The following is a 13,317-nucleotide window of genomic DNA, read 5'->3' as shown; positions in this document are numbered from 1 at the left end:
TTATCAATCTATTTTAATCTTGAAACAATATTTAGAACTGAATTTGAGCCGCTTTACAGATTATTACCTGAATTTCTCTAATCCCTGATCATTTTACAAAATGAATTTGCTTTAAGCATAAAACAAAAATTTCCTTTAATACAGTTTTTCTGCTATACTATCACATGAACAGCCTCTTGGTAAAAAAAAAAAAACATTCATTCCTATGATCCTTTCCCAATGAGAACAGAAGAGATTTTCCTCTTGAGAGGGAGAGGGAGAAAAGAGAGGGGAAGCTGTAGAGAGGTAGGGAGGGGAGGAGAGAGAGGGGGAGAGGAAGAGAGAGAAAGAGGGGGTGAGAGAGAGAGAGGGGGAAGAGAGAGAGAGAGAGAGGAGAGAATTTGCAGATCTTACTATCCTACTATCTGGCTGCTTTGGCAGCTTTGGGTTGGTCAAATGAGGCAATAAATTCCTTTAGGGCAGAGACTATCTAATCAAGAATGTTTTCCCTGAGAGCCTTGCAGTCAACCATATATTTTGTAAGTGCAGGCATATATATTGTCTCAATACTGCTTCTTGGCTCTTTGGCTCACATCAAATATTTCTTGAAAATGTCTTTTCTATTTTTTTTCTATAATCCCATTTGTTTTTTTTTTTTTAAATCAACCCTTTCTCCTTGAGTGATATGATCCATTCTTATGACTTTAAACAGCACCTACTTGCCCACAATTCCAAAATGTATATATTTAGCTCTGACTTCTGCATATACCCAAATGTGTATATTTTTTAAAAGAGAAAACCTTAATTATACCTGTTGATTGGTATAGGGTCAAAGTATATGGATCTGCCCCTATTCAGCAATACAGAGTATCTCTGGCCAGAGATCGTGGCCAGGTCCATTTTTATCAACAGCTTATTGTGAGAAATTGCATTAATAGAGAACATTTAGTCTATTTCCTGGCAGTAAAAATTTTGCCTACCCGCCGGTAGATCCGGGCCATGAAATAACTGCTTTTGAATGACATTATCCTGGCTCCAGATAGGTTGCTCTCAGCTGGATCCCATTATGATGTTATGGCAACTTTCAGGTCCAACAGGCATCTGGCCACATGAAACTGGCACTTTATCTATTATGGGATGTTGTTGAGAACATTGTTCATCCCACCACTCTTTCCTTTTAACACCAACCAGGAGACATTTCTTGTTCTTTGTATTTTACAAAAGTAATGTTTTACCAAGCACCTAGTTGTTTTTATTTTATCAACAATATGATTTTTTAATTGGTCATTTCCCTTTCATTGCTTTGATAACTCAGGTGCTCAAAGTCGAATTGATGATTCATGAAGAGCATCTAGTGTGATCAAGTCATATGGATTCCCTGTACTAAACTTATGAGAAGCATAATTATTTACCTGAATTTTCCACATTGTTCTGCCTCTCTAATTTGTATATTCTATCCCTTGGCATCATGTAATTTTCTAAGTTGCCTCAAGTACTTTGAAAAATGATAAATACATAAATACCCATGTGACATATAGTACTAGCAACACTGCATTATACTTATTTTCTATGTGTGCCTCTTGTTTTGGACTGTGATTATGTGGAGGACCAGGACGTTAGTTTACATCCCCAGTATCTAGCTTGGTATTTGGATCATTCTTTTTTTGGGGGGTAGCGGGCTGGGGGAAACGGGGAATCTATTTCAATGTCTTTATTAACTCTTTAAACAGTACATTCCAGTGTATTTCAAAGTGATCTAGAGATCCAGGAGGGGGCTTGGAAGTCCGTATTTGGATGGATCATTTTCATTAGCGTTAGCATCTACTGGACTCTATTAACTAACTCAGAGCAAGGCACCCCGCTAAATCATTTGAACTACAGCTCATTCAACCTTTAATAGGGTTTGGGCTCTAGAGGGAGCTCCAGGCCACGCTGACTCATCCTTTCCCCTCCCTCCAAAGGCCTTCAAGAGTATAGATACAGATGGTCAAGTTATAGGACGATTACTAACCTATGATCATGGTCTCTCTCTCTCTCTCTCTCTCTCTCTCTCTCTCTCTCTCTCTCTCTCTCTCTCTCAATCTGTCTCACAATATCAATCTTTCAGAAATCTTTTCCACTCTCTGTACAAAATGGCTGTCAGCAGTAGTGATTCTCTGACTCTGGAAATGTGATGTTTCTCTGTTCACAGAATTACTTAGATCGGCTAGCCATGATCAGTAGGAAAAGAAGGGGGATGGACTGAATGAAGCACTGGGTTGCTATGGCAACGGGATCTTAACACTCCAGACTTTCCTCCCCTTTCCCAGTGCAGGAGCTGAAATTCTCCGTGTGAAATAAGCTCTTCTCTATTACTGCACAGCGGGGAGAGTAAAGCTCTGGAATTCTGGGTGTGTCAACGACTCAAAGAATGTGAAATGAGCTTGGAGGAGAAAGGGCCTGTGTTCTCTATATATTTCTAGCTTTTCCCTCATTTAGTATATTCCAAAATTTTTAAGGGATAATTTTAAGAAGAAAAAAAACAACAACAAAGTCAATAATCAGGAAGTTGGCATGTTTTGCCAAACTGCAATATTATTTCTGAATGGCTAGAACCTGAGTCTATCTTTAGCTTTATAGATATACTAAACTTTTCATGCGAATATTTTTGTTACCCGTGGAATTTTCCTTTCAAGAAACTTTTATGCCCCTTTACAATTGTTGGAAATCCGAATGGAAGGTTCTCTGGAATCATGTTCCTTCTAAGGAATTTGAAAATACAAACACTGCCTTTATAATTAGAGTAACAAGTGAGATGGCATCTCTATAGGAAGAAGGAAATATGAGGGCTCAGATACGTAATTCTAGGGACCCTTCCTGGCACATCAGGAGTTAAAATTTTGAAATGATGACTGGCACCATCCAGTTCAGAATTTCTACCTGGGGTACGGTTTTGAAACGTTGGAAGGCTATCATGCACAATTCGCTTTACATGCATAAAGCATAAAGCAGATTCAGACCCAAGCCAAGTGTGGCTCAGAGCTAAAACCGCTTTCCCTTCCTCAGGTGGTGTAGGGGCAGAGCAAGTCCTGGAACAGAAATCAGTAAAGCATTTTTCATGTAAAATAATAAAGAGGAAACATTCAATTCTGTGAAAAATTTGTATCTGGGCAGTAAACAGTACTTGGAAGAAGGCTACTTTTCTATGAATGCAGGTTATGAAATTTCCCTTTCACTCGCTTTTATTGAGGATCAAATATAGGGACTGTGCTTTTCTGTCTTTAAGAGCACTTTCCCCGTCCACTCTGAGATCCTTTTTGACGAACTTACAATATGTTTTCCCAGAGAGCCTTGTACATACAATATGCATCAAAGTCACAGGAAACAAATCATTCTGAGTATCCCACGTTCTTATCCTGGGGATTCTTCCTCCCCCTACCCACATCTCAAACAGATGGCCCAAGCTGTGTCCACACTCAGGGGCAAGGAAAACAAGAACAGTACCTCATGTGGGACTTCACATCCAGTAGTTCCAGAGCGGTGACCCGTGGTTCCCCAGCCAGGTTTTGTAAGATCTTCAGCCTTGGCCCGCAGTGCTTGTAGAATTCTGTGCAAATATTCAGCAGGGACTCCCGGGGTCTTCTGAACTCCTCCCGAGCAATTCGTTCATCCAGTTCCTCTCTGGGAAGGCCTTGCCCTTCCTCCAGCAAGTGAAGGTTTTCCCTGGGGAATTATAAAAGGTTAACTTGGAGCCTGAAAATGTGTGTGAGAAGAGGGTATCACACTGAAGAAAAATATATGATTCTTTCATTATATAAATGTTAATGAATCAGTAGGGAGTGGCCTAAGAAAAACTCACCTGAAGGATAAAGGAAGTTTATGATCCTAAAGGAAATCACATCCTAAATTGTAGTGGCTTTACATTAGCCAGTTCCTGGGATTTACCCAGAAATAATACGCCATCCATTAATTAAATCTAACGAAACTAACTCAGCTCACAGGCAATCATCACAAAATCTCAGAATTAGTATGAAATTACAGCTGTCTTTCCATACCTGATAAAGTGCAGTTTGGCTCCTTGTTCCTGGTACCTGGGAGTAAGAAAAACAGTTTCCATAACTATCAGAGCAAAACCAGGGGCCCCTGTGGTAGGGCTTCTTAAGGACTTTTCTTATGAAAAGCCCTCAAAGCTATACATTTTGATAAACTCACAAATACATATATAGTAATCCTAAAATATAGAATCTTTAGCTTTCATTTGGATGCCACATATGCTGCAATTATAGCTGCTATGAAAGTTGTTTCATTGCTATATAATTTTTTGAAAGACAGATATAAAAGCACATATCAATTCGTGGAATATAGCCAAATGAGGGGAATTTTTGAAAACTTTGAAAGTAAAGTAAATCTAAGTTATAGTTATAATACCATATGCTCTCTTTGTGATCAGAGGAAGAAATATGGCTGACTTTCTTTCAGTCATGGAGATTTATTGCTTTATGACCGATTGATAATAGAACTTTAGAAGCCTTTTTTTCCATTCACCTTTCATCTAGTAGTTGAATCTAGCCCCTAAATATCACTTAAATTATAATCATTTTTTCTCCATGTAAGAAATCGAGGCATGAGTTAACTATCACATCAGGTAAGTTATAGTTGAGTTTAGAATTTGTTTTATTTTTAATATAACTGTATATGTATGATGAGCAGGAAATTTACATAAACTAACTTTACATAATAATGATACAGATTTTAAAATGTGCTTCAAAGAGACTGGAAAATTAGTTTTTCCTCACAATCTTTCTGCTAAATACTCCATACTGGGAAAAGAGAACCTTCAAACTGACTGTGTTTGCCCTATCTTAAATCTTCCTTCAGGAAGAAGCTAATTATGTGTAAACTCTGTGTGTGTGTGTGTGTGTGTGTGTGTGTATATTAGAGTATTTAGGGGTTAACACAGACAGAATGAAGCAGGTGAAATATTAAAGTGTCTGAGTTACACCAAAACAGGGAAGGAGATTAAGTCAAAGACCGTGAAAGCTTCATTTAAGAGACATTTCATCAAGCACTTTGGATGAAATGTCTGCGGAAAATCTGTCCAGATGAAAGAAAGTTGACTCTGCATAACTGCCCCAGAATGAGAAACCACCTCCTGATTATTATTGTTTTATTTGCCTTTTTCTTGGAGGCAAATGAAACAACACTGGAATAGTTCAAAGACCACCCAGGAGACAGAGAACATTTTGTATATCCATGCAAACAAATGCCAATTTATGAAGGTCGCTTGGATTTCTCTCTGACATTTTCAAAAGAAACCTTGGTTATTTTCTTGAACTCTAAACTCTCACCTTCTTTCCTTTTCCTTGGAGGTTTTCACACTTAACATTGACTAATTTTAGGATTCCTTTCATTCCCAACAGCCGAGATTCAGGTTGTACAAAATTGAGAGACCATAGAAGAATAAGGCTGGTAAATTACCTGGTGTTCACCCCAGACGACATGGTGTGATTGGCTGTGGTGGTCCCTTTATGACCTTGGTCACACCTACTCATCTGTGGGGCTGTCATGGGCCTGCAGCAATGACAGTAACCACCGAAACAGAAGTAGAAACATTTATGAAATCTTCACGTTATAGAAGCTCACATACGTTTTAAGGTGGAGTTTCCAAAGGACACACTATCTAGCTTTGGGCTTTTCTGTCACTCTCTTTTGCTGTCTCTGTTCTGAGAGGCACTTTAAAGTTGATTCCCAAGTGTCTATCAGCTCACCATGATTTAAGGTCTTCCACCATAGTAATAAACTATGACTCTTCAAACCAGACATTTATGAAATCAGGCTTCTAAGTCTGTACTGATTAAGTAAGAGTTAAGAGCTCACTTGTTTTCAATTCTGCAGGAACCAGGATGTTCACCATTCTAGATAACAAGTAAAAGGTAAAGGTCTACACACCATTTTGGCCACCTACACCATAATCAACCACTCTATTTTTTTCTGAGAAATTACAAAGGAACGAAAGAATCTTTCTAGTCAAAATTATACCTCAGACTACCCAGGGAAGTAAGTAAATTAGTGTCTATTATAAGTCAGTAATTAAGATGCTTAGAAATTTCTTTGAATCATCTCATTTTATAGCTGCAGGGTTCACTTTAAATATTAAGTAAATTTTGCCTCTGTATCAACTTTTGAGACATGGAGGTAATGAAGCAGCTTTTCAAAGCAATTGCTTGTATAAACCCTTTAAGGTTTGTTGCTCTGATTTTCTGTGGCTGGAAAGTGAGGAAGCTTTTAACAATCACACCAGCCCTTCTCTTTCTGTGCTTTGCTGTGGAGGCAGAGTTTAAAGATGGTCCCAAATCCTTCACCCCTGGGTGTTACTCCAATGCTTATGTTATATTATATGGCAAAAGGGAGATTATCTGGCTAGGCCTAATCTCATCACACCAGCCTTTAAAAAGCAGAGATTTTTTTTTTCCTCTCACTAGGGTCAAAGAGATTCAAAGCATGGGGACTCAAGTTACCATTGCTAGATGGAAAATAGAGGTGAGAAGGCAGGTGACTTCTAAAAGCAAAGCGTGGTTCCTGGCTGACAGTCAGAAGGAAAAGACCTAAACCTGCATGATATTGGATTCTGCCAAAATTGTGAAAGAGCTTGAAAGTGGATTTTCCCCCAGAACCTTCAGATGAGAGCCTAGACTGACATCTTGACTTGGGCCTTGTGAGATCCCGAGCAGAGAGAACAGCTGAGCTTGCCCTGACTTCCAGCTATAGCAATATGAGATAGTAAATGTGTTTTGTCTCCAGTCTCTCAGTTCGTGGTAATGTATTACACAACAACGAAAAACTAATACTATTAGGTTGGTGCAAAAGTAATGGCTGTTTTTGCAATTATTTTTAACCTTTGAAACCGCAATTACTTTTGCACCAACCTGATAATCCATTTGTAATATCCTTATTTATGCATTACCACCTATATAACTGTTAATTTTTTTTCATGAATAAAGAAATTAAGAGTGTAGAAGTGAAATGTGATTCTTCTTATCTTCTTTTTGTAAAAACAGGAAAGCCAATTTTATTGTGAATAATTACAACCAACCAATAAGGCTAGTTTTCCATTCCACCAAAAGAATATTAAATGCACTAGAATATTAAATCCACAGAATTTTAAATGTCAGAGTTCCATCTATAATTCTTTGTGGAGTTTTGGTTAAGTCAATTTTGGATAAGTTAATTGATTTATCCTTATAAAAGAAACTAGAAAAGATGAAGCACTGATTTTACATTAATATAAGGAGAAATAACTAAAGTGGTACTTGGGGAAAATTGATTGCTCTTCTCTCCTCTATTTGCAGGAAGGGGCTAATGACATAATCAGATGGGTGCAGAAAGAAGAGTGAAAGTCTGATATTTCTCCTTTGGATGTTCTTTCTCCCAGGACTTTCCTGAAACCATCATCAAAGCACTGAGACTACTTCCCATTGGAAGAGGCAATTTGTCATGGTTCCCTGTTCCAGTGCTTCCCATCTCCTCACTTTTGGTGCATATGAGCACTTGAACAGTGATAGTCCACCCAAGGCTTCTGGGCTACATTCTGCCTGCCTAGGTTGCCAATGTAGCTTATGGTTAGAAACTAAACATACGAGTATATCGACTTAATGAATCACAGTCTTACTCCCTCTCTCTCACTTGCTGTGCATGCTGAAAAAGTCCTCCCTGGACTGAGGGACTTTGGCTAGCCTGCTCCTCAACAGAGCAAGATGGGGCTGGGAAAGTTGGTGCTTTTGGTGGAGGTAAATCATAGGCAGAATTTTTGGCTAAGGACGTGACCAAATGGGAGGAGAGAAGACACCAATCCTTTGAAGAAGGCTTCCTCACTTCCACTCCAGAGAAGAATATCTTCTTCCATCTAATTAGAACAAAAGTCAATCATTTGCAGTGTAGAGTGTCTTACATCTGCCTTCCCCACTCTTCTCCCTCAGTCTTCTGTCCCTGCTCTATGTCCACCCTCCCCCCAAATCTGTCCTTTCAATACCTTCTGCTTCTGCACTCAAGAATCTGGTGACAGGTCTAACTTCTTGGAACTCTGTGTAGGGCTGAACTCTATTGTCAATTTACCTTTGCCATTTCCACTCTCTCAGCTCTCTTTTCTCAGCACTATTGAGTCTTGCCCAACAGAGAATCTGTTAATTCTAACATTAGAATTAAATCTTGTAGTTTGTGTTTGTCCTGCAGTTCTTGAAGTTATAGTAAAAATACAAGTCTTTACAAACAATAAAATAATAGAAGACTGCTTAGTTGGAATTGCAGACATTTCATGTTTCATAAAATAAGAGCTAGTAGAAATGTAGATCATATTTTCGTATTCACTAAATTGGTCCTTTCACAAAAGATTTGTTTACTACTGGGTTAAAACTGCCACAGACACTCACCAAGCTACATGCGGATGTACTTGTATGTTTAGCAATCATGGTTATTGTTATTGTGATAATTATAAAATTGTTATCATTCAGAGTACTTAGCACTATTTATCCAAACAACTTAGGCAGCATGTGGAGTTTTAAGCCATAAAGGGCTGAGTTTGGGCAGATATCTGTAAATAAAGACTGAGTTTTAGTTCATCTATTTTTCCTTCATCCTTTCAGTCAATACATAGAGTTTAAGCCTGTGAACATTTCTGACAATGGGATTACCTGGTGAGGACCTCTACACTGTATAGGAGGGCCTGTAGGGATGTTGCAAGGGCAGCTGTGGCAGCAATCTCCTCTCGGGCAGCAGGCACTGTCTCCACTTGTGATGTCTGCCTCTTTAGCTTTTGTAGGTAACATGGGACTAAAGCTTCCAAGACCATCAGCATCTGAAGACTATATCCACAGAAACAAAACCAAGTCACATTTTACTTTTGTTGGTTGTGGCATATTTAGGAGCATGCATAAATGAAAAGACAAACATTGAAATTTGACATGGGAAACTGGCAAGAATAATGATCAAATCCTGTAACACAAAAGCTCAAAATGACAGAAACTCTAAGGGGCAAACTTTGATTTAGGCCAAAATACAATAAGTCCTCCCAAAAAACCTAATCAATGAATTAAATCTTTATTATAAATTTTATGTGGAAAGAAAATCATCTCAATGAAAATAACTTTGATAAAATAAAATGCTAATAAGAAATGAAAAGTTGAAAGTGATTTATTTACAACTTGAAATGATTGATCAAGGAATTAAACAGGCATATGGAAATTAGCTTTAGAAAATAATCCCTTAATAAAATTTATCACTGTAGGAATAGTTAGGATGGAGATGTTTATATTTGTAAAGTCAGGGTCAAAATATACTTGGGGTCAAAATATCCACTCAGTTAAAATAGTATAGCTGCAATAGTCAGGTCAACATTTTTCTACACTGATTGATAACCAAAAATAGGTTTAAGGAGGAATATGAGAGTATGCCAAATTGATGATAAGGAGATTGTGATGAGGCAGAGAGAATTAAGAATTTGAAGTAACGTGTAAGTCTGTAAAGCCTCAAGTAATCTTTACATCCTAAGTAGGTTACCTTATTTTACTTTCAGATCAGCTTTAGTTTTCTACCCAGTATTCCATAAATCACCTGATCTATAGATGTTTCAGGATAGACTTGATTATCAGGTTGGAACTGGACAGGTGTGAATGGACAGATGCAAGTTCTCCAGCCTCCCTTACCAGGAGAATCACCGGTCATATTCCCTTTCACTTCAAACCTGAGTCAGAGTCAAAACTCATCCCAAGACTAAGAGATCATCAACTGCTCTGGGGAGGTTGACCAACGGAGGTGACTCTTGTTTAGACCAGAGCTAGCATCTTGGAATTGGGATGATACTCAGACAAGATTTATATTCCTGTTTTGTGTGACAGGAGTTCATAGTCTCAATTCTTTGAATTTACATCAGAAAGTCACTAAACTTCTTAGATCTCACAGTCTTAACAGAGGAGCAACATCCTGGAACACTTTATCAGCCCATACTTCTCTCAAAGTCAGAGAAAGCAGAGGCAAAAGCTATATGATGTTTATGGCTAATTGTCATATTTTCTCAAACTATTTTCTGACTACAAAAGACTACCAGGGAAGGAATTACAAATGAGGAAAATAGGAAAACTGAAACAGTTGGCTGTTGTTTGATTCATTCATTCCTTAAGTGTTTACTATTACATCTTCCATGGAATAAAGCACTGTGTCGGACACTGGAAGATTTACACAGATATACCAAACATGTGGTAGCATATATCTGGTGCTTTGTTTACAAGTTAGGAATTATAGGAAAAGATCAAAGACTGAGAAGTATAGAGGGAGAAAGTACCTAATGTTGATATAACTGGGGAGGTGAAAGGGTTTGTTAATCCAGAATTATGGAATAGTTAAAAGAACGCAATTCTATTGTTTTTAAGGATGTAAACTACATAAAGGAGGCTATCTGTGATTCACTTGAATTATTGTCTCTGCCTTTTGAACACTTATTTTAATAGAGAGATGAGACTGATTTTCATTTCACATAGTAGTATATATCTCAGACCTAAGCCAACATCCTGGAATTGGGATGACTCTCTATACGAGTCTTTTGACTTCCTGGCACTTAGCAAAATAACAGGCAAGTTATATTCTTGTTCTTTGTGAGACAGGAGTTCTTATTGCTCCTTGAAAGGAGTTTCCTTAAATAGTTTAAAAGTCTATTCTAAATCTGTATTTGCTATTAATTTGTATTATACGTGAGGATATTTTCTAAATAAGACTAAACATCTTAGCTACTGCAAAAAATTCCAAATTAGGGGATTTCAAGTTAATGAAGACTTACTATATGTTCCAGTACCTCTGCTATGACAAGTTTCCTAAAATTCAGTTTTTGAAAACTTACTTGCCGGAATGTTACAGGCTGATTAGCAAACGTAACCTTTGTATTCATTCACTTTTATTTCTTTTGCTATATTTACTTGTCACGAGGCACAGAATAAAGGGCTGCAGTTACCTTCTGAACGATTCAGGAGCGTATGCCACCACCGTAACACAGAGCTTAATGGCCTCACTGATAGAAAATGTCAGGTCTTCGTTTCCATAGCAGAAATCTGAAGGGACAGAAGGTCAAGGCGCACAATCAGAGTGGATTTTACCAGGAGTAAAGAACTTATCACTCTTAACATTTTCTTTCCAGTTATATTTTCTAGCCATTTCTTTGTCAGACTTGATTCCTAAACTGTGAACACTATTAATATCTTCATCTAAAGGGACTGGTTTTTTAGTTTTGAATAATCAGATGAAAAATAAAAGCACTTTTTTTGTGGGGTAGTTTTTTTTTGTTTTTAAATCTCACCTACTAGAGATATCAAAGGGCATTTAGATGGTCTAAAGTCAGATGTGAGACTTTATTTTTGAATTATTTCTACTTCTAATAATCCATGATAATAAAAGACCATTTTGGTGGGTTATTTATTCACTTACAATTGCCCAGGAAAACTCAATTTTCTGTAAACTACAGTGCTAGAGTTGTTTACTAAGCATCATTTTAATACAATTTTCACGGCACAGAATTCCTTACTCTTTAAGGTTTACAAGAAATTTAAGAAAAACAGGAGATAAGAAAATGTATTCAGTTAATATATACCACTGTTTCATTTATTTTTGCTGTTTGGATTTAGTTCAAAATACTCAACATAGAGTTACTTTTCAAAGAACAATTACAAAGAGAAAAAGAAATGCCAAAGCAAAGTTTGCTTTTACCTAATGATTTAAGAGGCTTTTCCGCTTTGACCAGCTCTAAGATGTCTAATATGTCAGTGGTCTCTCCCTCCAGGGACTGCAGCAAGTCAAACAGGCACTGAGCTGACACACCTTTGCTGGGCCCACTATTGGCAGCATCCTGTATAAATAAAGGCAATTTTAGTTTATTGATTCCCATCTCAGTACTAATATGGTTTGATCAGGAATTCAAATTTCACGAACACTACCACCGATAACAATTACACCATCAATCTGGTATTCGACTTACATAATTCAGCATTCAACAGTGCTGCTGGAACACTTGCCTATTAAGGGATCTATTAAGGGCAAATCTGGTACAAAACAGATATTTGTGGAAACTCATAAAAATACAGCAATACCACGTTTCTCTGAAAACAAGACCTAAACAGAAAATAAGCCCTAGCATGATTTTTCAGGATGCCATCCCCTGAACATAAGCCCTAATGGTTTTTTGGAGCAAAAATTAATATAAGACCTGGTCTTATTTTCGGGGAAAACACGGTATGTGAACTGCCAGAAAATTTCATGCCAATGGCTCCTCTGGTCTACAAATGTAGAACTCAGCATTTCCATTGGCAATTTTTATAATGGATTAGTTGAATATTTCAAATATGTTTGGGGGAATAGATGCTTATTTTAACAACTATGGGAATTTTACAGATCCTATTTGATAATATATCCATCCCCAAAATGGAGATACTTGCCATCTCAAATCTATTTAAAATGACTTCGATCCATTCACTAAAATAACAGATTCTTATTAAATTCCTACTCTGTGCAAAACACCATTTTGTGCACTAAGGTTATGGAAAAACCTTAGAAAACAAAACATACACACAAAACAGCTAAAAACAAACAAAAAACAAAGGTCTTGCTCTAATGGAGCATAAATTCTATTGTGGGGTGTGGTAGAGATTCATAATAGTGAAACAAATATATGTATGGCATGTGATATGGTATAGATGCTCTGAAGGAAAAGAAAAATAAAGTGGGGTAAGCGCTAGAGAGTGACAGAAAGGAAAGAGAATATGAAACTCCTCCTTTTATCATTTTCTATTTTCCATCCTTTTATTAATTGAGTATAAAAAACTGAAGAGTTGGTCTATTTATATGCCAGGGGCTGAGATGAAGGTTGAAGAGAAATGTTGAATAGAAATTATTTTCTTGTTGAAAGAGAAATGAGTTATAGCATTCATGTCCCATTGGTTGAAGAATGAGAGCTGAGAGACTGATTATACAAACGAACAATGGCCAAGCCATATATAGAAATAGAACTCTGATGCACAAGCGGCAGTAACCTGCGCAGGAAGCCAGCCTGCTCTTCCTCAGGCTTATTGGAAGTCAGACTACTAACTCTCATGAAAACCAAATGATAACCCCTATAACAATAGGCCCCCAAACAGCCAGGACTGGATGAATAACTGACAACTTCCCTAATCCTTGTCTCTGCTTCCAGCATAGGATCAAAGAGACAGCCAATATTTACCCCTGACTAAGCACATAGGATGCCTTGCTTCAAGTTAACCCAGCTTCCCTAGGCCAACAGCCTCCAATAAGGGCCTTCCCTTTTCTCTGTATCAAGTTTTCTCACTC

General features: G+C 37.6%; 1 protein-coding gene across 17 annotated transcripts in view; it reads right to left on the bottom strand.

The window, feature by feature from the left end:
- The window catches only part of UNC80 (unc-80 homolog, NALCN channel complex subunit), a 188,238-nt gene that overhangs the window by 31,279 nt on the left and 143,642 nt on the right, over positions 1–13,317 (bottom strand). For all 17 annotated transcript variants that reach the window (XM_081051365.1, XM_081051373.1, XM_081051364.1 and 14 more), the window contains 6 exons: positions 11,704–11,842; positions 10,955–11,051; positions 8,646–8,816; positions 5,437–5,529; positions 4,014–4,049; positions 3,463–3,681 (listed from right to left, as the gene is read on the bottom strand). In XM_081051365.1, coding sequence (XP_080907491.1) covers positions 3,463–3,681; positions 4,014–4,049; positions 5,437–5,529; positions 8,646–8,816; positions 10,955–11,051; positions 11,704–11,842 — 755 coding nt within the window. The remainder of the gene's footprint in view (positions 1–3,462; positions 3,682–4,013; positions 4,050–5,436; positions 5,530–8,645; positions 8,817–10,954; positions 11,052–11,703; positions 11,843–13,317) is intronic.

Source organism: Rhinolophus hipposideros (genome assembly GCF_964194185.1).
Source record: "Rhinolophus hipposideros genome assembly, chromosome: 6".
Lineage (NCBI taxonomy): Eukaryota > Metazoa > Chordata > Mammalia > Chiroptera > Rhinolophidae > Rhinolophus > Rhinolophus hipposideros.
This window is presented reverse-complemented; position numbering and strand designations above follow the sequence as displayed.